Raw genomic sequence first — 26,504 nt, 5'->3', positions numbered from 1 at the left:
TCCCATTCCCGCCGTGCGTCTTATCGGCTGTCGTACGATACCATATTATCGGCGAAATGACGTAAGCTGCTGCTTTGTAGAAATGCCAGCGTGGTGGGAGTGCCAACAGTTAGTGGAAGAGCTCCTTCCTTTCCCCCTTTGTTTTTCACAGCGCCATCCGCGTATCGCTCCGAGTCTCTTTCGAGGCTGTTTGCCACGCGTTCCTGTGTTCCCTTTCATATTGCTCATAATAGTACTGGCATGCGACCAGTGATACCTCTACCTAACTGCGGTATAGCCATATAACCATTGTAATTACTGGTGCTTAGGGTGTCAGTACGGGCAATAGAACATGAAATTTAAGTAGAGCCGCTGTTGTTTCAGCCCTGTATAAGGAACGCGTGGTAACAGTGAGCTGTGCAATGCGGAGGTGTTGTGCAAGGAAAACTCTCACCCAGCGCACAGGGGAAGGTAAAAAAAGCCAACAATGACGCTGGATTTGGTGGCAATTTTACTGTAACCGAGTGGTACTGCGTGGAAACTCGCACCTGCAGGTTGGCATGACCACGTGCTTGGCTACTTCGCTCAGAAAACGGAGCATAAAGGAAGACCGCCTTTTTAGAGAAATTTCTGCTGTCAGACTTCTCCTGGTAATTCCCGGGAAGAATGTACAATTGGGTTGTAAAAATAGCTATTCGCATTCATTTTTCCCTTTTGTATCAACCTTCACGGGCTCGTTGAATTAGTAATCAGGTGGTTTGTGGCTTCATCTGGTTATTGCTGGCGATGTGGTCTCGGTTCTGTCGCATTGCTCGTCCGTTAAACAACTGTATCCTTCAATGATATACTTCTAACTCCTCGGCCTACTTTGGATAATTTTCGCTTATTCAAGTAATTAACCCCTGCAGAACCTACATATTAAAGTTCGCTGCGATTACCCATGTATGCAGCCCAAATTTTTTCGCCATTTAGTACGAAGGCGTTATTTTATATAACCGTTACTGGTGATTGCAAATGAAGAGAAAGAAGAGAGTAACCATCAGCGTCGCTACTAGGCGGACACAAAAAACGCTGCAGTTCATCGGGAGTGGGATCTAAGAATATATATTTATGGCAATGAGTATAGGGAGCTGATGAGGCGTTGTAAGGGGATGAGGCTGCGCACCTCCATAAATTTTGTGCAATCCCATTGTCACCCCGCGGTAACCGCCGTTTAATTTAAGGCTTTTTTCTCAACTAACTATGCTTGGCTTGTACTGATTTAGGATCAATCGAGCCTGGCAAGTTTCAGATAACTGACCCTGAAGTTGGAATGGTATAACGCAGTCACATCTACCTGAACAGGCCGACGTCGTTGTAGATCTTTTGAAGCATGAACTGGATGGAGATCTGTGCCTCTTGGTGTTCAGGCGCATCGCTGGAACATTCAAAAGAGAAGGCGACTTCACTGATGGTTTTCACGCGCGAATATACGGCGATTATTTGCGGCCAGTTATACATTGGATACAAATCGTGGTTAGAACAGCGCTGTGGCCCTTGTGCAATGAGCAGTGAGGATGGTAGCCCTGTGTTAACACACTATTTATAACCGAAAATAAATTCAACTGCAGAGCTTTATCCGAATATCAGAGCACAGCGGTGAAAAGTTATTTTAAATAAAACTGGGGAATGTATAAATTGGACATTCGTATGGAACAACATCACCGCGCAGGTTAACAAAAAAGCGAACTATTTCGTACGATGAGATCCGTCACTTGCCTAATGTTATCTTTTAGTTGCACTGACTAACATTTAAGTGTGTTGGGCTGTGTGTAAGCCAGTAACCGTTTTGGTTAGAAGTGCAGGCCTCACAAAGGAAAGCGGAATAAGCACATGTTGATAGCCACAAAAGCGGCTGTGTAAGTGAGTTGGCGAGGGGCGTTCATTATGCAAGACTATGACGCAATATACTGATACGACAGTGATTTATTTATTTATTTATTTATTTATTTATTTGAATACCCTAAAGGCCCCGAGAGGCATTACATAGGGGGGGATACTATCCATACAATGCATACGTCAACACGCATAAAAAAGACCGCACTGAGAGAACAGACAACTGGGCGAAAGAAACATTCGTAAAAAAAAAGGAAGGAAAAAAAAAGAAGAAGAACAAGAAGCGACACGGAGTTACCACACAGCGCATCTCATACCCGCAGTACATTCCAATGCCAAGAAGTACACATGGCAGCCGAACATCAACGCTGCACTGGCACACAAGATACAACAGGGCACACAAGAAGTATCACTCGGAACTTTCCACATTCAGAAATTTGCGCAGAGCAGATTGGAAGTTAGACGGGTCATCCACCGCTACAATCTCGCGGGGTAGCTCGTTCCACTCGCTTACGGATAGCACAAAAGGGGAATTTTGGTACTTTTTGGTTCTTGCAAATATGGGCGAGACTTTACGATCGTGGTCAGTGCGATTGGACACATAATGGGCTGGAAAAATATGAGCACACGAAAAAGATGTAACACCATGATAAAGAGAGTGAAAAAAGGTCAAACGGAAGAATTTACGACGAGTGCTAAGGTCTGGAAGATTAAGAATCTGTTTTAATGCCGATACACTTTGGTATGGCGAGTACGAGCGCAGAATGAACCGGGCAGCCTTATTTTGAATGGACTCGATACAGTCGGACAGAATAGCTGTGTGAGGGTTCCAAATAATAGAAGCATAGTCGAGGGTTGTACGGATGAGGGAAATGTATGCTCGAAGTCTGGTGACATGGTTTGCAAGATATAAACGGCGCTTTAGAAAGCCAAGTTTTTTTAGTGCCTTGTTTGTTATGTGCTCAATATGCATGGTCCAGTTTAAATCAGGAGTAAATATCACACCTAGATACTTGAAAGAATGGGTTCGTTCAATTGTTGAACTGCATAACGTGTATTGATGAAATGGAGTATTTAGCTTCGAAGAAAATGGCATTACCTTAGTTTTCTCGGTATTAATTTCCATTTTCCACACGTGGCACCATTCTGCGAGGGTATTTAAATCACTTTGTAAAATAGCTACGTCATCGGTGGTAGTGATCTGCCTATAAATTATACAATCATCGGCAAATAGCCGTATTGTTGATGTTATATTGTTCGCAATGTCATTAATATATATCAGGAATAATAAAGGCCCTAAAACTGATCCTTGAGGTACTCCTGACCTAACACAACAAGAACTGGAGAGATTATTATTTATATTTACTTTTTGAGAGCGACCAGATAGAAATTCATTAATCCAGCGGGTAGTTTTTACGTCTAACTCTAGGCAATTTATTTTTTGGATAAGCCGTTTGTGGGGAACGCGGTCGAAGGCTTTGGAGAAATCGATAAATACTGCATCTGTATAAACCAATTTGTGCAAAGAGTCGTGTAAGTCCGTGGTTAATTCAAACAACTGTGTTTGGCAAGAACGCTTGTACCTGAACTCATGCTGATTATCGAATAACAATTTATTAGTATTGAGATGTCGCATAATGTGGGAGTAAATTATGTGTTCAAGGAGTTTACAACAAACCGATGTGAGGGAAATCGGGCGGTAGTTTTTTGGACATGAGGGTTCACCAGATTTATAAATGGGTTTGACATGACCAGATTTCCAATCGTCAGGGACGCACCCAGAATCAAGCGATTGTTGAAAAATAAGGCACAATAAAAACGAGGATACGTGACTTGTTAACTTTAGCAGCTTTGAGCTGATGCCGTCAGGTCCAGGGCTGGAGCGAAGCGGAAGTCTAGCAATTGCACGGGATACACCAACTTCAGTAACGATGATAGGCTCGCTTGGGTAAGTTATTGTGGTAGGAGCGACGGTACAGGACTCGTCAAGGGGGGGTTCGTCAGTAAAAACTTCACTAAAGACACTGTTTAATACGTGGGCATATTCTGAGGTGGGTACAATGCAACCATTTGCGTCCTTTAGTGTTATTACACTGTCCGTATCTTTGGGGTTAATTACGCGCCAAAACTTTTTTGGATCAGATTTTAACAAATGAGGCAGCGTATCATTAAAATAATAATTCTTAGCTTCTTTAATGGTTTTTCCGACTCCCGAGCTAATTCTTTATAATTGTTCCAAGTACTGACACTGTTGCTTTGCGAAGCCTTCTTGTAGGCTCTTTTCTTTTTATTTAGGCACTGTTTAACCTTTTTCGTAAACCAAGGAGCACTTGTTTGTGATGTGAAGGAAACCACTGGAATACACGTATTTTCAATTTTCTTAAGGAAGTCACGAAAAACTATCCAGTTTTCATTAGTTGTACGATTATTAAATTCACTCGAAAAGGAGCTCGAAAACTCAGTTAGCAAACAGTTAATTTTTTCCCAATCAGCTTTTTTGTAATTACGTATGCGTTTAGGCTTTGTTTCCTTGTTAGGAAGTGGGAGAGGGTGGGAACAGTGTATTACTCTGTGGTCACTAATTTCATCAAGGACATGGACTACAACGTTTGTCGGATTGTTTGTAAAAATTAAGTCGAGAATGCGTTCGCCCCTCGTAGGTGCAGTTACCAACTGAGTTAGGTGAAACAGTTTTAACGTACGAAGGAAGCGGGATATCTCAAGACCGACAGATAATGATGGCGATGATGGTGTGACCCAGTTAATGGAGGGGTAATTGAAATCACCCCCAAGCACCAAAACACACTGAGGAAATTTGTTATAAATTAATTCGAGTACATGGGTAAGGTGATCAACAAAATCTGGTTTGCTGTCGGGGGGTCGATAACAGACCCCGATTATACACGTGCAACCTTCAAATTCGGTTTTTACACAGAGCAGCTCGAGAGGGGTATCAATGGCAACAAGGGAAGGTTGATAAGAGCTCCTTATTGCTATCAGCACGCCACCGCCACGAGATGAAGTTCTATCTTTACGGAAGACAGTGAAATAATGTGGAAGCAATAATTCACTATTGCATATGTCTTCGCGGAGCCACGTTTCAGTGCCTAGAATGATATCAGCGGAGCATGCGTGACCTACGGAAAGCAACGAGTCAACTTTATTTATAATGCTACGGAAATTAGCGAGAAGAACGGATAAATTATGTACTTTTGTTTTTATAGGCTTGATTCGGACTGTTTGTCAATCCGTGCTGCGCATTTGCGGTGGGTCTGCCTGAACTACTCTTGCAGAAACCGCATCATAGTAGTATATGTGTCCTTTAAGCTTCAGTTTGTTATACCGTATGCTGTAGCGGTCATCCTTCTCTTTGTTCGCTTTAGCGAAATCACGAAGCATTTTTCTTGCGAACTGTATTTTAGGGGAGAAGTCTTCCTCAAGCCAGATTTTAGGTTCAATGTCTTTGAGTTTATGCCCATTTCGAAGGAGAGAATCCTTTGTCTTGAAATTTAGGAACTTTATTATCAACGGGCGCGTAAAGTCGGGACGAGGTTGCCCGATTCGATGCGCCCTTTCAATGTCACCGGGTTGCAAGTTTATTTTTAGATGTGTAGAACAGAAATCCTTGACTAATTTCTCGCTAGCCTCATAGTCCTCTTTGTCGACTTCCGCTAAACCTTTGATTAACAAGTTATTTCTGCGTGAACGATTATTTAGGTCATCGACAACATCTTCTAGGCCACCATTAGTCCGCGACAAAGTCATTTTAACTTCCTCAAGTGTGTCATTGACTGCTTTGACGCCAGTGCCTATTTCGGGTACTATAGGTAGATTTTTTTCAACTGCGCAAACTCGGGACCTAATATCAGCAATATCTCGTTGTATTTCTTTCAAGGTATTTGCAGTGGCGTCAAAGTTTACTTTGTTGGCTTCAATGCATTCTTTCAGCAAGGCATACACATCATCTACTTTGGTGCCTGGATTGGCCTCTATATCCCCAGCACAGAGCAAAAGCAGCGCTAGACAGAATGATAGTGCAAGAGAGGGCTTGGGGCACAAGACACAGAGTAGGCGGGCCTCTGCATGATGCATGCATACTGAAAAATATCTTTAGGCAACAGGTACGTGTAACATGGCTTCCTTATTATATTTCATCTCGCTTGGTGTCGTGCACAAAGCCGCTAAGTGGGGTTGGCTGAATTGACGGACCACATCAAACAATTCGCGGTAATCCGAACTTGTGCCAAAAAAGAAGCAGCGCCTGAAGGATGCATGCGGGGGCAGTGCCTACCGTCATGTGCTACAGTGGATGGAAAACAACATTGGTTTAAGCACGAGTCGGTTGGAATACGGCTTTAAGCAGGAGTCGGTAGGAATACGGCGTTAAGCACGAGTAGGTAAGAATACGGCGTTCGATAGCCGGCCGATCGGTTGAAGTCACGACCCGAAGAAGGCAACCTCTTGAGCTCGATTTCAATGGCCCGTATGAGATGGGGTTGGGGTGAGACCAGAAACGGCGACTTGTTAAACGAGTGACGTCGGAAATTTCAAGCTCAATTTCACCCAGTGCATTTGAGACTGAGGGATGCCACGGTTGCAGCGAGGTCTGAGATAACGCACTTATTTTCTGTCTTGGACAGCGTTGGTGTACTATTTTTATTATCCAACACGACATGACCATCTTCCAGACAAGCTAAATTTCTTCTACAAGTTTCGTACTATTTAACGACGATATGTTGATCCGCACTTCGCCACAAAGTTATGCATGTTGGATTCCTGATCCCCACAATTTTTATATGTTATGTCTTTCACCTGCAACGGATCACTATAGGATCACTTGACAGTGACGTTTACTGGAGAACGATTCTGCTGGTGGCTGTTTCCGAATACGCCCGCATGGCGTAAATTACGGAATAATAAAAGAGCAAAAAGAAAAAAAAATCGCGAAAATCCACCCAGTGAATGTGTTTGGAAAGCAAAGCCGTAAACAGCACCTACAACGATTACCCATGCGACGTCACTTGAATTCACTCTCGTCGCTCTACAAACAGTGAAACCAGGGAGAAGTTAAATGCACTTATCCGCACCCTTTATTACTTTAAAGAGATATTTTTGGTAAGGTTAAATCAATTTATGATGCATGAACGGCGGTTGGTTGAGTTGTATTGGTGTAGCACATGAGTGGAAACTGTTTTTTTTTTATAAAATTAAAGGACCCTCAAACCCGGTGTTAGACGATATCACTTCTCCGTCTCTGCCGCCACGGACGGAGGTAACGAGATCGGCGGCAGAAACGAAAGAGGAAGAGGAGGAAATACTTCCATTCACATTTGTGAACGGCACATAGGAGTGTTTCCTTCTTCACTGGAGAGAGAGAGAGAGAGAGAGAGAGAAACAACTTTCGCTGAGCCCATTTCAGGTGACGCTCGCAGGCGTCAGACGGGGTGGAACCCTATTCACGAGTCCCTTATGAGTCCAATAGCTCCTGGCCCCTGGACGCGAGCTCTTGCTGCGTCGACAGGTCGGGGCTGGACATCAAGATCTCCCATCGCTCGGGTAGGGGGGGAAGGGGAAGGGGGAGGGAAGGTAGGGGATTCTTGAGCTCAGTACACTCCGCCAGTATGTGCGGCAGGGTGCCTTCCGTCTTTTTGCAGAACGGGCAGATGGGGTCGTGTTCTGCCGGGAACATCTTGTTCAATAAAGCTGGGTGCGCCAGCGACCCCGCTTGTGCGCGGCGCACTATTGTTTGTTGCTTGCGGTCGAGTTGCTGGTGCGGCACGGGAAGCCTGCACCTGGCGCTCCTGGTGCAGGCTTCCCGTGCCGCACCAGGAGCAGGCTTCCTGGTGCAGGCTTCCCGCTCATTTAAGTAATTTTCATCTCACACTTGCGCATGCTCATGAATTCGAGAATGACAAAATGCTTAAAATTTACATACCCAACTCAGTTCTCTGTTCGTGTCCCAAGCTTGTACGAGTAGACTATCACTTCAAGATCCGGATAGGTTTAAGCGAGACAGATACTTGCTTTACAGTTTGCTTGCAACATGACATTATAATTATAGGGAGTTTTTTTATTTCATGGTATGTGCACTGATGTCTGATAAATCAGGCGGCAAAACACTGAGATTGTAAAGGTAAAACTTCATTGCATGAAGACTGAGGTCATGAAGACGTTCCAGAAGTGCACAAATTACAAATGTGTTAGTGCAGTTGCAGCCATTGCAACCCATTTATGTGTGGCATTGTTTTATCTGGTCTAAACTTCCGATGCGCAAGCGTTAGTTCATGCCCAAGTGCTATGGTTTTGGTGAACTGCCTGGAAAATGTTGAAAATGCTGAACCGCGACCTTGCGCTTCGGCGTACAATAATATAACTCGTTAATAACGTAAGCGCGAATGGAAGGACGCTACTTAAAGAAATTCAATAAATTTCAGAGAATTGTCTACTAATGCGGAGCATTCTTATGCCGCTTCTCTTGAGTGGGAGTCTTTTAGAGCCAATTTTCTTGGTTTTTCTAAATCCTGTCCGTGCAATTATCTCCATTTATCCTATTATAACAATCACAGGTGTTACTTGCGCCAAATCTGCATTTTTTGTAAATGAAGGGCGTTACAAGGCTCAGCATTTTTCGTACTTCTTTATATTTTTCTTGTCCTTTAGTTTTTCAAAATTCTGTTCGGCCAATTATTTCCATCTACGCTATGATAACCATTAAAAGTGCATTTTTTCTAAATCTGCATTATTGTGGAAATGCAGGGTGCTCGCCATTTTTTGTCACTTTTTTACACATTTTTTAATTGTTAGTTTCTCAAAATTTCGTTTGACCAATGAACTTCATCTATGATATTATAACGATGAAAGGTGGGACTTCCGCGAAACCTGCATTTTTCAGGAAATTCAGGGCGTTGCGTTACAAGTTACACGGCCGAGCGCTTATCCGGTCTGCGCGAAAACCCCTTGATATTCTTGGTATTCTCGCGATCCTTAAAAAAAAAACAAAAAAAAAAGACGCAGTATCTAGAGGGCCGTCCGGCGGCTGTTTACCCGGGCGTCAACGCAGCAATTCTGCAGGCGTCGCGATACAATGTTATGTAGAGTCAGTGATTTTATCTTGGTTAATTATATTACCAGATGCGTAATTTACTACCCCCCCTATTACAAAAAAAGAAAAATTGTTGCCAGCTTTTATTGAGACTGGTTGTGTAAGGGTAGTACATTGAGCGTCTGAGAGCTCGGTTGGGAGTGTCATAATGACGCTGGTGCGCCAGTCCGCACCTGATTTACAGGCTGTCGTCGTGCTGCCGGGCTCTGGAATTCCTGCGTTCGTGTGGCCGTCCTAAAGGTGTACTGAAAGAATCCCTGGACGCTCGCCGCCGAGTCTGTACACAAAGCAGCCGCTTCGGCGGATTGCCTCGAAAGCGCGTCATCCCTATTTCATATTTGCCGCGCTTTCGAGGCGCTTTTTCAAAGAAAGTGCTACGAGTTGTGCCGCGCCTCCGCCAGATGGCGCCACGGGTCCCGCGACCGAGAGAAGACGCAGTGAAACATCCCCCTCGCGAGGGACACGATCAAAGGCAGAGCATTTCCGGGGGCGCACGACGTTAAGTAGTTTGCGTTACGTTAATGTTGTTGCACTTGTGGCAACTGCTGACGAGAGAGCGCTCGTCAGCAGTAATTTGAATGAGTCAACGATATAAGGCGCGTTCGTAGTGTCCCATTCTGTGTCGGCTTTGTGGTGCAGTGGGTAGAGCACCATATACATTGCCTTCCGCCCGCAGGGTCGAGGGTTCGAAACCGGGCGCTGGATAGAATTTTTTTATATATATGGAGGGGTGCGGTGCGGACTACGGACGTCAACGCGGGTGACATCGTGAGTTACTGAAATGCTCTGCATTTAAAACAAAGGTCAAGGCATGTAACCGCACCATGCGGAGAGCTACGATGAGCAGAAAAAAAATCAGTACACCATTTTATGCTTGGTATACTTTTATAACCACGAATAATAACCGCGAAAGTTATTTGGCGAAAGCAATGAAGCCTGTGGAAACAACCCCGCAGAGTTACCATGCTTCGTGGCTACATTACTCACAATGTCTTGAGGAAAGAGAAGTGGACGTGCCACCAGAAGGCCGCGATGCCAAAGGCTTCTGCGGGCAGCAGCATGATCCACCAGATAGCAGGCGTCATTATGGACTGGCGGAATCTGCTACAAAGAGGGGTAAAGTGACAAGCTTAGTACATAACGAATTCCTTACTGCTGATTACGAATGCAATGCCATGCCACAAACGGCTCGCCATTCGCAGCTTGGTTGTTGCAATTTACATTTCAATGATTACGAGCTGCCAAAATTGGGCCCATCTCCCCGCGAGGGGGACTCGAGTAAATGCGTCGCATAGGGGGTGGGTGTATTGCGTTAACGTTTAGTGTTTGGGGAGTTGGTGGTAGTGAATGCGTTGTATCAGCAGCTTCTTGACGTAGTTTGAATGAGTCAAGGATATAAGGCGCGTTCGTAGCCTCCCATTCTGTGTCGGCTTTGTGGCGCAGTGGGTAGAGCACCATGTGCATTGCGTTCCGCCCGCAGGGTCGAGGGATCGAAACCAGGCGCCGGATAGCATTTTTTTTATATAGTGTATGGGGAGGGGTGCGGACTACGACTACGGACGTCAACGCGGGTGACATCGTGAGTTACTGAAATGCTCTGCATTTTAAAGGAGGGGGTGGCAAGAGTGTAGTACCAACCACGCCTATGTAATATTGCCGGTCGTGTCGCCAACTTTCCAACGGGAACTGTAGGGATAGCTTTAGTTCGGCCGCTAATCCGTGGTGGGGCGCACGGAAACGGGCATCCCGCCTTACGTTCCCACTCGAGATTGGCCCGCAGCTTGCAAGCAGACAACGAGAAAACATGGACCCGCAGGAGCGCCATTTTGCAAAGGTGAAATTGTTCCTTACAGTTTACGCGAAGCGGCGATTCTGAACGGGAGGCTGCCCCAGGCGGGAGCATACATGGAGGCTAAAGCCCGTTCTAGATGGTGCGATTTTTTCTGCGAATTCGCAGCTGCGGCACAGCTGCGAATTCGCAGGAAGATTCGCAGGAACAGCTTCGAATTCGCATGAAAAATCTCACCATGTAGAACGGGCTTTACGGGAGGGAAAATCAGGACAGAGCAACAAGAAAGTGGCTGTTTGGCCGTTTTCTACACAGGTGACACGCCACGTTATCCAGGCGGCGTTGGTATTACCAGATTCGTTTAATGCCTTTTTAGTATTGAAAAACGGTGGTAATACGGACTCTTATAGCGAGAAACGGATATTGTTCTCTCTTGAATTTTTAATTTTAAAATTTTGATCGGAAAGCTAGCTAAAAAGGTCTTTTAAAGGGACACTGAAGTGATTTGGAAACATTGCGGGATTACTAGCGCGAATTTTACTCGGAAGTCTCTACGCCATGTTTCTACCCCTCTCGGTGCGTTTACGCGAGTTTACTCGGTAGAAAAATCTATTCGGAAATACTGTCCACCTCTTTGCATCCGCCTTGCCCATTTCCTACGAAGATTCGTACGACGTAAAAACGAGATGGCTTGGCTTGACTGCGCTACTGCAAGGCTCACCGTCCCTCCGACGTAATCAGTCAGCCAAGCGTTTAGTCAGCCGGCCGCCGGCGGGTCCTCGCTCGGTTGAAACTAAACCCCAACACGTTTGCGCCTGGAAAAATGTGCCTTTAGTTTGTTGGTTTGTACACTGTATCAACTCTAAGTCCAAGTCGCTCCCCACAAGCACACATGCGACGCTTCGCTGACAAAGAAAAATCTAAGGCCAATTGAAGGCGGGAGAAGAATCAGCGAAGTTAATATAGGTACTAAGGAATGAAAATCAATCGAAACTTTTATCTTATAGGTGAAAATCAAGGTGCGGAAAACACTTTTTTCGCTGGGTCTCGGCTGTGACTCGGTGAACTAGCCTAGCGGTCAGCAGCACGACTACACATCTACGAACGCTTTTCGATTAAGGATGCAGTCGCTAGAAATGATATCTGTGGAAATTTAGGGAACGACTGCAAGAGCGCTTTTGAAGTAGTAGTCATCTCAGCTGCTTGGAATGCTAAAACTAAATAAAGATGTAAACTGGCTATACATTATATGCTCTTTGTTTCCTCCCCTGGAAGCGCTGGCGTATGACCGAGTGGTTTGGCAAGCTAGGTATCTGGGTTTGGAATTAGTTGGAATTCAGCATAACGCGTTTTTCAAGTTGATTTATTTGTTTTTGGGGAATGTTTTCTATGCTGAATTCACCATTTTGGCGCTGTAACGTTCGTTGTTCCACGAGCGAGTTCGCTGAACGCGTGCAGACTGACACTGACGCGCTGGCGAGTTCTCGTTTGCGTGGTGTTACCATTAGCTCCAAATGCTTGGAGGCGCAGTCCCGAATCAGCCGACCCTTGACCTGGTGCGAACACTCCTCTTACAATACAGGCACGAGCCTGGAAACCTCCAAATGTGGGGAAAAGCGCATCGTATTTGATCGTCTCCGGTCACGTGGAGGGCGTTCATCCACTACATACGCCGCGGCTAGTGATTTTTCTGATTCCAAGCCGGGATGGTCAGCTTATCTGGCGCATTTTACAGCCGAAAACAACACGGAAAAAGCGCGGTATGCCGATTACTGAGATATCGAGAATGTCCAGCCAACGATAATGTCGGATGCCACGCATGTTGTTTCACAAAACCGCAACCGAAACTGGTTTGAATTGTAACCTTGGACATCATGCAGTCACGTAGCACCTGGTAAGCACGTCAGTGCTCTAGTTGTTGCGGCCACCGCACACCGCGCATGGTAGCTTTTCTTCGTTCGGGCATTACAAAATAAATACCGCCTCATCGACCGAAGAAACGACGAAAAGTGTGTTTATTTGAGGCAGTCTACGCAGTTCAAGCGAAAACGGGAGCTTGACAAATTCACTTCAATGTCACTTTAATGTCCGCTGATACCCGCATTCACTTATGCGACTTATACAGACATGCTGCAGATAACGGAAACAAAGCATGGTATGGGTATCCTGAGAAAGCGATTGTGATGAAAGGTTAGTCAGTTTAGGTTGTATTTTCAGAGAGTAAGAGATGAGTCAGGTTGTGTTCTAGGGGCTGTACGAGCACTATTTGCGTACCTCTCAAGATATCCGATGACGTTCCTTTGGACGCTATTGTACGCCTTGGACAGCATACTCGACAGTGACGACGCCACGACTACGGCCATCACCAGGTGGCAGTGTATCGTCTGGTACCGTCTGTATGCAAATTCACGCGGCAAGTTTAATACATAGCTCTTTATAAATGTCCTTAGCACCGTTTATTAGCTCTATTCGTGTCGTTATGGCATGCTTTAGTCTGAGAGCACAAGTAATCGTGCCTTCTGAAACGAAAGAAGAAACACATTAAACGTTAAAAGAGAGAAAAAATCTTCTGCTTTGATCTTGAAAACCTGCCACAGCGGAAGCCCCAAATGGCTGCATTGGTTCACTTCAAACTAAAGTGTGCAACAGGAGGCCGCATCAAACTTTCCTGTGGGAAAGGCATTACGGGAGGCGGCTCTCACACAACCAAGTGATTCCAGCGTGACTGGAAATGCAGAAGATATCTTTAACGCCGGGTTGTGCGTTTCTTTAAAAAGGACGCTGCAACACTTTCCTTAACTTTTCACTTAATCCTAAAGTCTTTCATACTGTGGTCTACAAACACATCCAGTACTCCGAATGGGGGGTCACAAAATACTTCAGCCAAAATTTATTAACCAATGCCAATCAGATAACTTAGAAACTTGTTCGGCGTACTTTGAGCGCTTAAATTACGTCATTAAAGCGATGTAGTAGCTATTGGTCGGCTCCCTTTCAGCTGCAAAAATAAACGAGTTTGGTAGTAATTAAAAAAAATCGCCACAAACGCAAAGCAGATGCGGTAGGCGGACCTGATGCGACGATAAAATCACGCAGTGCCGCTTTGTGCTGGCGATAACTAAAGCTTTCGCAGTGCTTCCAGACCCGAAGGAAAAAGGGAAGGCGTTTATCTGAAGTACTCGCCACGGTAGCTCAGTGGCTAAGGCGTTGTGCTGCTGAGCACGAGGTTGGGGGTTGGATTCCCGACCGCGGCGACCGCTTTTCTGATGGAGGCGAAAAGCAAAAACGCCCGTGTGTACGGGATTTCAGCGCACGTTAAAGATCCCGACGTTGTCAAAATTAATCCGGAGCTCTCCACTACGGCGTGCCTCATCGCCTGCGTTTCGTCGGCGCGTTAAACCGTATACAATCAATCAAATCTATTGATCTGAAGTGCTGCAGTGTCCCTTTAAATAACGGCCATGACCTATATGCTTGTGAACCACCCCATCCCTTCTACCGTATCGGCGCCGCGTGGGTGAAAACATTTGGCTGAAATAGACGAAATTAAGGCGTACTTCATTGACCAAAACGTGAGAGCGTGGAGGACCTTTGTTCTTTAAACCTCCAAGGCATACGGTGTTCTAGGTAAGATAGTAGGACACAACGAAAAGCGCCGCCTAAGTTGATTACCGTGTGTGCACGGGAAGCGTACATTCTGGGCCGCTAGACTCCTCATTTTGGGACGGGCATTCCCACAGCGGTTTAGATCGAACTAAAAACGCTGGCCCTGGTCGTGCGCAAACTGTTCTTCGGTACGTTTTCGTGTCTTTACACATTAAAACACAATACCAGGGCGCTTTATTACAGCTGAGACCCATGGAAGGGTGTCGCTGGATGGTTAGGTATTGTTCAAATATTGCCTTCGTGTTGGGCTGCGCCATGGTCTACTGACTGCTCCCAAATAGCTTGTTCGCAATGAGCGCTCTCGTGTTAACACGGCATGTTTCTCTGCAGGAGTTTCCCGCCTGCGGTGGTGCACCCTTTACAGGAGAGTGACACACCCTCTACTCGACTGCATGCAGCCACGCCTGTTCCCACACTGGCATAAAAAAGACCAATGTTTCGAAGCAAGCCTACAAGTAATATATGGTTCCACACTCGAAAGGTGATGTCGGGCGTTGATAACTTGGCGTCCGGCCTTTTTGGTGTATATGGACGGCGTTTAGACCACACAGGGAGGTCACTTGTTTGTTGTTCTAGATGTAATCGTTATAACAGCGTAAATGCAGATAATTGGTCAAACGAAATTAAAAAAAAAACTAAAAATTAAGAAATATATTAAGCAATTCGGAAAATGGGAAACCGCATAATGTCGTGCCTTTCCAGAAAAATGCAGATTTCGCCAATGTGCCACTTCTAGTCATTATAACAGCGTAACTGCCGATAATTGGTCGGACAGGATTTAGTCGAATAAAAGAAATTTGCTGTAAAAACTCACACACAAGACAAGCGGATAAGAATGGTACGCATCAGTAGATAATTTCTGAATTTCTGCAGAATTTTTTTGTGCCTGAAATGCCTTTATCGAAAACTCACCAAATCTTTACTTGTAACGGTCCCGGGAAGCAGCACAAGCGCCAGGTGCAGCGCGTTTTCTCGACCGGCGAATTGAAGGCCGTAGCAGCGCGCAACGCACTCGCAACGTAAGCTGGCCGAGCGTCGGAGGGAGCGGATTGATCACTTTGTCACCCCAGCGCCCAAGACGGGCTGGGTTTGCACGTTCCTCCAAAATCGCGTCGCTTTATGGCCATGGCAACGCGTTTTCGAATACATGCTCGCATATTGGCGGGCTACGCGACTGCTCGGTGGCTTGCTTTCTCGCTGTCTCGTCGGAGGCAGATGCGCCTTCGACCATGCCACTTGCTGCTTATAGCATACTTGCTGGATTGCTTGCTCCGCGGGTTTACTCTTGCATTTCATGCAGTAGATTACGTTTTCCTGAAAATTTGAATTGCTAACTTTTTACCCGTCTTTTTTGTGCTAGTTTCGTCATAGGCCAAGATAATTTTGAACTCATTTATTTGCCACCTGCTAGAAGCACCCTTCGTCCCCGCCACATGGTTTCCTAAATTCAGTTTGAGGTTTAGCGGATACCAAGGTTACATGCGGATGTGGCACCGGGCTACTTTACGCGCAAGTAGACTGACAAATGAGAATTCGTTTCTTTATTACACTGAAAGCTCTGCTAGGCTAAATATTTCAAGCTCATTCATTGCGCGGCAAGTAAACTTCAGCCGCCGGCGTGGAAGCTGCACCTTCCTTGGCGCTTCGCTCGCTTGGAGTCTCGCTGCTGCGGTAACGCGTGACTGGACGAGGGTGAAACGGCTGCTTCGCCGGCGCCTGAACCCTCAGCTCCGGCTGAGTCGTCTGTACGCGCGCCTAAGCACAATCTAGCCACGTGACTCGGCGAGGGTGAAACGGCTGCATCGCCGGCGCTTGGTCCCTCAGCCTCGCCATTGGTGTCGCGCCGGCTTGGATGTCTGTGCGTTGCCTTCCGAGAAAGCGAAAGGCTGAATCCAATCGTCTGTAAATATAGCTATAGACGGCAGCCTACGAAATCTCAAGAAAAAGCAAGCTTTCACGAAACACTGTGTGCATTGTCTTTGCTTTCGCTCGTGACAGCTAAGTTTAGAAGTGTTAAACCTGAGGGGTATTGCTGTTGATACTAGTTTAACAGAACCCTGCTAGCTTCGCCAAATTTCGGGGCTGTCATCTCAGCCACAGTATAGTGTGTACTGTACTCATTTTGTCAAATCCTTGCGAGCGGTCACGGTGGCGCACTTCTGCCGGTTTGTGGGCGGCGTTTGTAAAAAAAAAAAGGCCTTCCAGGCCTTTAGGCGTCGAGCACTTACTCTTTTTTCCAAGCGACGATCTGTTGAAGTTGGCGTCGCTGATGACTGTACTGCGCCTTAGTTCTCCGGTACGCTGCAGAAAAAGATGCAGGTACATTTTTCCGAGGAAAAATTGCCATAGGATTTGCGGGAAGCAAGCGCCTGCGGCGCTGGTGAATTCAGAGCAACAGAGGAGGAGGAGGGTACAGCCCTTTTTCTTGTGCGGATGTCATATCTGCTTCATAAAATGGAGAGGGGATGGTTGTCTGGTGCATACATGGAGGAAACAAAAGCGTAGGAGAGGCCCTGACGTCACGTTATGGCGAAGCCCCACCGCCATTTTCGAAAGTCGCCCTTTTTTGCCTGTATTTTGAGCGCACGCGCCATCTTCTCCGCCTTCGCCCGCTCCACTGTCGTATCCTTCGTCTCCACCTGCCGATCATTGGCTACGGGCTGGGCCGCGCGGTGACGTCGGGCCTTGTTGGGGCGGTCTTCGATGCCGTTGCTAGGATTCGGTTGCCACTGGCCTCCGATGAGCGTGGAAAAACCACGTGACTTTATCCACACTTCTCCCAATGCGCCGGTGGCCACAATGGCGCATTGAACCAGAACAGGGGCAGTGAAACGAGCGGTGCCGCCCGTGCCTTGAGAGAGATGTCACATCCGGGCATGGAGGAAAGAAAGCTTAGGAGAGGCCCCGCTGGCCACCGGGGCATTGCGAGAACTGTTGAAGAAGTGCCGTAATTATTCAAGTTCATTGGAGTCCGCTGGCAACAACGTCCTATCAACGGCGCCGAAAGCCGGACCACCCAGGCACGACGTCACTGCACGGGCCAGCCCGTAGCCAACGGTCGGCAGGCAGAGGCGAAGCAGATGACAGTGCAAGTGGCCACATTGGGTCAGTGGTATTTTGAATGATAATTTGTGGGTCTGTTGTTGCGTTGGCGGAATTAAAACGCGTTCCTAGATAAATTTTAAACCAGGCTTTCGATCACAGAAAGGGAACTCGGTTTTGCTATCGCTTACGAGTTTCGCCGCTTACAGGTTGACGAACAGCCGTCACGCCTGCGGGCACCTGCATTTTCAACACGGTCTCCTTCCGCGCCCGCACGTGCGTGCACGAGTTTTCTGTTTGTTTAAGTCACGTACAGCGAAACCCGAAATGAAAATTACAGTTACGTCCGAGGAAACCTTAACTCAACGTTTTCAGTTGCGCCCGACGTAACGTAAAGTGAAATTAGAGGTGCGTCTGGTGGAACCCCCCAAAAATTGAAGTTACGTCCGACGGAACTTTAACTCACAGTTTTAAGTTACGTCCGCCATAACCTGAAACAAAAATTGAAGTTGCTTTCTACCAAAATTCAATCCAATGTTTTTAGTTACTTTCGACGTAACCTGACGATGAAATGGAAGTTACGTCCAGCGTATTCCATAGTAAAAAAAATTATAGTCACGGCCGGCGGAACCCGCAATGGCAGTTGAAGTGACGTTCGACGTAGGGCCAAAAAATTGCGGCGGATGAAGCACAACTACAGTCACAGTCACGCAACCTTATTGAAAGAGCCTGTTTCGCGATAAAGTCAACACGAATGTTGTTGCGTCAGATTCGATTCAGCATAAATAAGTTAGGCTATGTTCAGACTACCGACGCAAAAGCCATATCCTGATCTATGGACGTAAAAAAACGGCGTGTCACGCAGTTCGATTGGGACGTGCAATGACGTCCTTCTTTAAAGGGGTCCTGAAATGCCTTCCGCCGATGCATGGATGTACATGTAACCAAATAAAGCAATGTATTAGCAATCTCCTCCTGCAAGAATTTTGTTAAAGCGATGAGTATTAGCTGAGAAATCGTAAATCAAAAACCGCGAATTATCGTCGCGCCGTATTTCCTCCTCCTTTCAACTGTTTCTTCGCTGTTGGCCTCCCCTCCCATGATGCTCCGCTCCTCAGCGGTGACGTACTTCCGCTATTGCGCTCCCACAGACTGCCGTCTGCTACGGGCCACCTCTTTCGGCTTTTTCATCTCTGTAGACACCATGGAGACAGGCTGGAAAAGCGAACGAATGACCTGGCCGCATGTGTGCGGCCTGGCCTTGCCCTTTCGCGGTGTACGTAGCTGCAGGGCTGCAGTTGGTATCGGCGGCGAACTCGCAGCCGCGTGGGGAGAATCGTGCGCTCGTTCCCTTTGGTGCACCGCGCACTGTTTATCCAAAAAGCGCGGTCTCAGATGTGGCCCCGCTGGTGCCGGGTGTTATTTTGCGGTGGTTGTAATTCCTACTACCGGCGGCATGTGAAAAGACATTTTCAACCGACACAGAACCCGTGCACAAAACGCGCCGGATCGGATCGCTTTATCAGCGGCGATGAACGTGAAGGCGAAGAGCAAACCAACGCTGCACTCGATCAGCGAGAACCCGTGTTCTGACAAGCTGCACCCATGTGTTGCATTCAACACTGACGGGAAAGCGTTTGTTTGCACTTGTTTGGATAGTCGTAAAATGTCCAAACACTCCGGCACTCCGCTACCAGATCAGCCGGCGAGACATTTCGGAAAACATTTGACAGATGGCGCCGTATGCATTAGTGTGTCGCTACGCAAAACTGATGAGACGCTCTACTAAAACTCCCATCGCGGTGTCACGTAGCGGGACGCAAAAATTTAGCGTTTAGCGTATGCAAAGGCCACAAACGCTGTACTAAAACTCTATTAGCAGCAAAATAGCGTGCGTATGTGAAACCGCTTGCGTTTACAAAGCTGCACGCCGAGCGCGTACGTTTCAAACCTAGTGACATCGTTTAAATATACTGGCAAGCACAGTGTAACGTAGTCAGATATCAACCGTATGCTCAGGCGACAAGCAAGAGCTTGTTTTTATGTGGGGCGGAGATTGCGCATAAATGCCCGTTCGCACTTGCGACGAAAGCGAGTGAGAGCGGCAGAAATTCCGTCGCTTTGTCGCGCGACGATCGTTTTTGTCGAATGGTCGGGACAAAGTTTGGTTGCGCGACAGAATTCCCGTCGCTTTCGCTCGCTTTCGTCGCAAGCGGGAATGGAAAGTTCTGCCGCTGCCGTCTGCTACGCAGCTCGGAGGTAACCGCGCGATCTGCTCGGGCCGGATGAACGCGCACACTCCCGCACGGCAGCGCCCCAAGCGGCAGACGGCCGCGTACATCGCTCCCGGCGCCCGCCTGGAGCCCGCCCTCGGCACACTAGCCAGTATATTTCAGGCACTATAATGGAGGAAAGATTTTTTGCTTCCGATGAACCTAGTTCTTTGCCCCTGTGTTTTTAAATACGTGAAGTGGTTAGCACGTCGTCCTCACGCAGCTCTGTATCGTCGTAGCATCGCTGATTGTCCGAACGAAGCTTGCAGCTAAGCCAATGCAGCGACCGAAGCTGTGTGTGTGTGTGTGCATCGCCTCCTGTGTGTTGTGGCCGCGTTCGTTTCGCGATGAAATGCGACATTGTACTTCTGCGGGTGGATAGTGCTTCCCATGGTCTGGATTATCTTTCTCGAACGACGTACCACACAACCTCGCATGGGGTATGTGCAGTGTGCCTGGCTAAAAGCCTTCTCGGCTTGTGCGCCGGAGTTAAGTGACTTGCTGTTCGTCCCCGCAAACCGGGTGTGAGGTGAGTGCCGTATTTACGACGGGCAGGAGGAGGCAACTCATCGTCTGTCAATCGCGGTTCAGACTTGCAACGCATGTTGTGACGTTGCGTTCGTTCGAAACGCATCTCTGGATTGTTTTGAAGTTGAATAAAATGTACGCGTCAAACCCGGGCATTCGGCTCAGGGCGTTCTCTGCGATTGCACCAAAGAAGTGCCACGGGACTTTCTTTATGGTACGTACTCACGTAAGATAAAATCCACGTCGTGTTATGGCCGTGTTGCATTCAATACAAACGGTTAAGCGTTTGTTTAAGCTTGTTTCGTTTGTCGTAAAATGTCAAAGCACTCCGGCACTCCGCTGGCAGATCAGCCGGCGAGCCGACGCTGAGCAGACGACTCATCTCTTTGCCGGAAGTGCGTGCAGGATGTCTAGCTCATGACGAACATCTGGGAATCGATGATGTAGACATGTGAAGATGGCGGCGTCCAAAAACACGAAGGAAAGGGTGAGAAAAAAGCGACAAACTTTGCAACAAAAGTGTGAGCTTTCCGCTGCGCGTAAAAGAGTAATACTTGGCACAGGTGACGTTGGCGACCCAATCTAGCGATTGCGCTAGTTCATTTAGTGTGCTCAAAATGCCTTTCAGGGCCCCTTTAATGTTATTACGACAGTTGCAGCAACAGACTGAACCCGGCATTACTGTTGAACCTCTTGTTACGTTACCTCTTCTCAGCTTCCGCGTTGGAAACGAGGACCACGGTTCTTGTTTCAAATCGAAAAACAGTGCATTAGAACTCCAACTGCAACCGTCGAAAACAGAATTGAACCTTTTCGAAGTGCAGTTGGTTCCAATTGGTTCAATTGTGATTTTGACGGTCCATTTGGACTTCCAATGGGTTTCAGGCTGGGGTAGTGGCCGCAGCACATTCCTTTTACTACTCCGAATCAATTATTAATCATAGTTGCTAAAGTACTCTTAGCCCATGCCGACTTCGTTCTCGGCAAGAGCTACCGATGGTACAAAGTGTCACTGCGCCCACGGAAAGAAATTCTATGTGAATTCCCGTCTTTTCCTTTGCTTTTGAGTGTTGCTAAAAGAAACGCATGTACATTCGCATAAAACGTTTTCATAATTTGATTAAAAAACAAGAAAAGAATCCCACGCCCTCGACGGAATTCGAACTCTGATTGCTGGAACAGTCCGCGTGCGGGAACATGCTCCAGACCTTTCTACCAATGCGAAGACACATGAACAGGCGAGGTTTCAACTACAATGTACCGATGCTGCACTGGATCGGAGCAAAGCGGCAACACGTCATTTATTAATTGGCTCCACATATTGCAAAGAGAGAATGCGCAGATCACATGTGACGTAACTGCACTTTGTAACCGTCAGCCGTAACTTATTTTTGCGTGGGTATACTTCGAAGTTAACATTAGTTTCCATTGAGGGTTGTGCTTGACGTTACTCTAATTTTGCCGTACGCCACTTAAATTTCATTTTTAGCTTACGTCGGACGTAAATCGGTCCAATTGGGTAAAGTTTTGTCGGACGGAAGTTTAATTTTCGAATCTGGGATACCTCAAACGCAACTCAAAACAGTGGGTTGAAATTCCGTAAAGGGGGAAACATAATTTTTTGTGTTCTTGCGAACGTAACTCTAATTTCTATTTTAGGTTCCGTCGGGTGTAACTTTCATTTTAACTTGGGTTCCATCGGACATTCACTCTATACACTGCGTTTATGTTTAGCGCTTGTTACCCTGTGCCGCTTCTGTTTCCCTGATTTTGTGAATAAACTGTTTTGAAGCAAATGCCGTTAAGAAACACTGGCATTTAGAACGCGTGCCCGTACGCAGCTATCTTGGATTAGTCAGTTTCATCTCACAGCTAATGCTGTGCGTCCATGTTTTCGAAGCAACGTATAAATACCACTGCTACGCTCTAGACAGCAAGAAATAAAGCCCTCGAACATTGTCGGAACACGATGATTATACTGCCCGTCCTAGTCAATTGAAACATCCATACAAGATCGTGCGTTGAATCCCAAAGCGCCGGCGTAAGGCCTCCGCGGCGGCCGCGTAGTGCCCTGCCTGGTGCGCGCACGCACTGCGTTGCGACTGCGCCCACGCCGCAGTTGGAAGAGCGGTCGACTGCAGCGCCGCCGCTACTAGCTGCAGGCGTGCGTCAGCCCGAGAGGCCCGGTCATTTCACTGTAACAAGGGCCTCTCTTAAGCTTTCTTTCTTCCATGGCTGTATTTAAAAAAATATTCGGAAAATCGCCGCGGGCATTATTTTATTCCTGTTGCTGCGAACGTAAACTGCGCTGTGCTGTCCACTATGCCGTCTTAATTTTGAAGCCCGTCAGCGCACACTGCATGTACCGTAAAAACCCGCGTATAATACGGACCCACGTATAATACGAGGTGTAATTCGGGGACAGCAAAATCAGAAAAAAAGTTTTCATCCGCATATAATGCGAGGTGAAGAGCACAGAAAACATTTATTTGCACTACAGTTACCGTTCAGTCATTGACAGTTTTCGCTGGCACTGTCTCCCGAGGTCCGTCCAGTCATCGTCAGGTTCGCTGCCGCTGTCTCCTGAAGTCGCCTTGTCGGAAATGTCTTCCCACAGAAAGTGGTCCTCAGTGCCATCAAGGGCGTTCGAGATGCCGCATTTCTTAAAAGAGCGACTGACGAGCTCTTCTTGGATGCTCGCCCACGCATCCGCGATCCAGCCGCGTCAGCCATTCGGTAGCTGTCACTTACGGGTCTCCTGACCTCATCCACTCTTGGTAGCAGGACCTGATGCTGTCTTTGAAAGGCTTGTTGATGCAAACGTCTAGCGGTTGCAGCTGGGATGTCATTCCTCCTGGCATGACAATGAGTTCGGTGCCAGGTTCGCGCAACAACTTCTTCACGGAATCGGCCAGGTGGCAGCGAAAGGCGTCCAACACGAGCATTGACGGGAACCCCCAACAGTGCTCCAGGCCGGCGACACCACACAGACTTTATCCAGTCAAGCACCAGTTGCTTTCTCCACCCGCGAATGCTGCCTTCGGTGACGCCGAACTGCCGTCCTGCGGTGGAATTCCTGATGGTCTCGGCACAACTTTTCTTTAGTTGCAGCCGAACACTGTTTTCGTGCACCTAACATCGTGATAGACTTGCGGTGAACGTGCCGAGATCCTTCGCGTGGTCAAAACAATCAAAATGGCGCCGGCTGAGAGAAGCAGCAGCCAGCTAACGCCACCGCAAGATGGCGCACCCTCCGCTGAAACCTAAAGTGCAAATTTTCGGCTGAAAACTTTGGGATCCACATATAATACGAGGCACAAATTTTACATAGTAAAATTTGGATAAAAACCTCGTATTATACGCGGGTTTTTACGGTAAGTTGATCCCGGAGAGCCAAAGAGTTGTGGTCTGGTATGTCGCGGAGCTAGGCATGTCCACCTGATTGTGACTGATTGGCTTTATATAATTAATATATAAGTGTATTCAGAATAAAGCTTTATCCGTCTAAACCCTATGAAGATACACGAAATCTATTTAAACGCTACAATGATTACTGCAATGCAGTGTTTATTAAGTGCAATGCACTTCTTAAGCGACCCTGAACCTGCGTCCACCGGCGATGTCCGCGCACGTGGAGATGGGCGCGCGCAGCCTGGCCACTGACATGGCACATACCCACGTGGGGGATTGGCCAGGAATCTCCTCGTCTTCCTTGGCAACGGGGGGAGATGGGCGCGCGCTGCCTGGCCGCTGACATGGCACATACCCACGTGGGGGATTGGCCAAGAATCGGGCGTGAGAAGGGCTAATGCACCTGCTTAAAGGAGTACTGACACGAAATTTCAAAGCTGGACAACACAAATAGGTGTCTGTGAATAAATGCATATTTCTTTCTTTGTAGTTGTGTGTGTGTGTGTGTGTGATATCTCTTTCGCGAACATTACCGAACCGCGCAAATTCAACTCGTGCATTCGCACTTCCACATTCTTCCCCTCTGGGAAATGCGGGGAATTTTTTGCATTGCAGGTTTTACACCGACCGTGTTTCCAGACAGTTAATGGCTGCCAGCCGTGTTCTGAGACCTCCATATCTGCACATGTAGATGATTCCAGCTAATTATGCACTAAAATGAAAAGGTCAGTGCAAATAGTCCACAAGAGGGCATTTCGTTTGGTCAAGTTGAGGATATAGTAACAGCGTTTTCGTGCTGTCAGTTAGGGGACAACGGGACGGAGTTTTATACATGTTTTTGCCTGGCGTTATTTTGGCGGACGTTTGTGCTGGGAAGGCTTTTGCCGATAATCGCTGCCTGGGCCTTGGCTTAGATGCTTTGCCTAGTCTTTGTGACCTTTGTCAAATACAACGGTAAATACGGCGCTATTCGCCTTGCGGCACGCGGCTCTCGAGTTTTGGGCACAAAGCGTCTTAGTTGAAGGTAAGATGCTGACCCTGTGAGGAAGTCCCTTGGTAAGCGTGTCATGTACAACAGGCTCATTTTCGGTTTAGGAAAGCAGAAACTGAAGCGCAGAGGTTTACACCATCATCATCATAATCTGCTGCAGCATCCCACCGTTCACGTCCACTGAATAACGAAGACATCCCCCAGAGACCTCCAACCGCTACTGTTCTGCATTATATGAGTGCATTCTCCGCCCCCGCACATCCTTCTATCGTCCCTCCGTGGATTAAACGGTCTCCGCCTTCTCTTAGACCCGTCTCTCGGTCGCCAATCTTTTACCCTGGCGGTTCACAAGTTTTGTGTTGTCCGCACTGCATACCGAGCCCAAATTTTGATTTTGAATTCTGTTTTTTTTTTTCAGTTGTAGACGGAACAATCTACAAATGTAAGTTGTATATGCATATATTTTATTACTTCTTGTCATCTTTTCTTTTTTTTTCGCTGTTAACTGTACATGTATTTGATGATCCCCACTTCACGGGGCGGCCAGTGAAGCCCTTACTTGGCTTTGGCTGGCCCGTATTATTCACCCGCTGTTGAATGAGTAAAAACTTATTAGTATTATCATCTCTCGGCCTAAGGCTGCAGGCGTACAACTTCGTAGAGATCCGTTTGAATAATATTATTTTATGCATGATATTCATTGTTACCTTTTTTCGTGCCCGAGTCCATAAATTGCATATTTTTCCATCGCTCCCTTCTTTCAGCTGGGTAACTTCTAGCTTTTCTTAATGATTCTTCAACCGTTGGCATGTTGGAGGTTTAAATGTCACCACCCTTTCTTTTGTTGCGAGAGCTCTGCCAACGAGTCTTGCTCCTCCATTCTTGACACTTTCATAATCCTGCGTTTTGCAATAAGTCTGCGTTTTCCGAGGTAGCTTACCAGCTTACCAGTTTCTACATGTAGCTACTGCTTACTGGGTGGTTACGATCGTTAGGTTGTCATTTTGGTACGTCTAAGCGCTCTTCATTCTGTCCAGTTAAAACTTTTTAAATTCTTTCTCAAGGACGTTCCTCTAAACCAGGGGTCGGCAACCTTTCGAGGCGGAGGGCGAGTTGCATGCAGCCGACACAGCGGGGGCCGTACGGTAGATCATGGGGGGTATATCTATATTATGTATATCTTCTATTACTTTTTTCATAGATGTATGTATCCATCATCCTTAGGTTATTATTCTCCGCAAATTCAACGGGTGTAACACCTCGGCTGACTTCTCATTGCAAAGCGCCCCACTGCCTGCGCGCCTATTTTCTACTCCCATCGTTTTGCGCTTTATTTACCGTGCTATTCACTGCTAGTGCAAGGGCGCAGAACACTTGAGAGCGTTTTAAGCGTGTGCTGGTGCACTGCCGCTCGGCTCTGCCTGGCACGCAGGGCGAGGAAACTCTCAGCCGAGCAACTGCAATCGAAAACGCCAGCCTGTTCTTGAATGCTTTCCAAGAACGCGTTCTCATAACGTTATGCCGCCGGCATGTTTAGCTACTGTGTGACACAACAGTCTAAAGAAGATGCATTACGCGCTTTTTGAGCACTAAAGAAGGCTGCGAAACAGCTCGTTCCACCGCAGAGGCCTGTATCCTGCGCTTTATGCACAGCTTACCCTATACTATCATCGGCTTTGGCACGGTAAGGCATGTAAGGTGCCTGACTGCGTATTCCAAGCCATTTGTCTGCAGGAGAGAACATCATCATTTTCGCGCAACAGAGTTAGAATGCGTTTTACGTCCGCACTATATGCGACGCCCAATATGGCCAATGCTGCGCGAGGTTTGTTGCAGGCGCACGTGTTT

General features: G+C 47.2%; 1 protein-coding gene across 1 annotated transcript in view; it reads right to left on the bottom strand.

Annotated features, from left to right (window-relative positions):
* LOC144153416 (uncharacterized) overlaps nt 1–26,504 on the bottom strand; it is a 108,060-nt gene that overhangs the window by 59,320 nt on the left and 22,236 nt on the right. Inside the window, exons 7-10 of the mRNA XM_077685063.1 lie at nt 16,640–16,712; nt 13,020–13,139; nt 9,944–10,060; nt 1,316–1,396 (exon numbers count right to left, since the gene is read on the bottom strand). Coding sequence (XP_077541189.1) covers nt 1,316–1,396; nt 9,944–10,060; nt 13,020–13,139; nt 16,640–16,712 — 391 coding nt within the window. The remainder of the gene's footprint in view (nt 1–1,315; nt 1,397–9,943; nt 10,061–13,019; nt 13,140–16,639; nt 16,713–26,504) is intronic.

The sequence above is a fragment of the Haemaphysalis longicornis genome, unplaced genomic scaffold, assembly GCF_048455015.1.
Source record: "Haemaphysalis longicornis isolate Haplotype H1 unplaced genomic scaffold, Haemaphysalis longicornis Haplotype H1 scaffold_9, whole genome shotgun sequence".
NCBI classification, from domain to species: Eukaryota; Metazoa; Arthropoda; class Arachnida; order Ixodida; family Ixodidae; genus Haemaphysalis; species Haemaphysalis longicornis.
The sequence above is the reverse complement of the archived record's forward strand: the minus strand, read 5'-3'. Positions and strand labels throughout refer to the sequence as shown.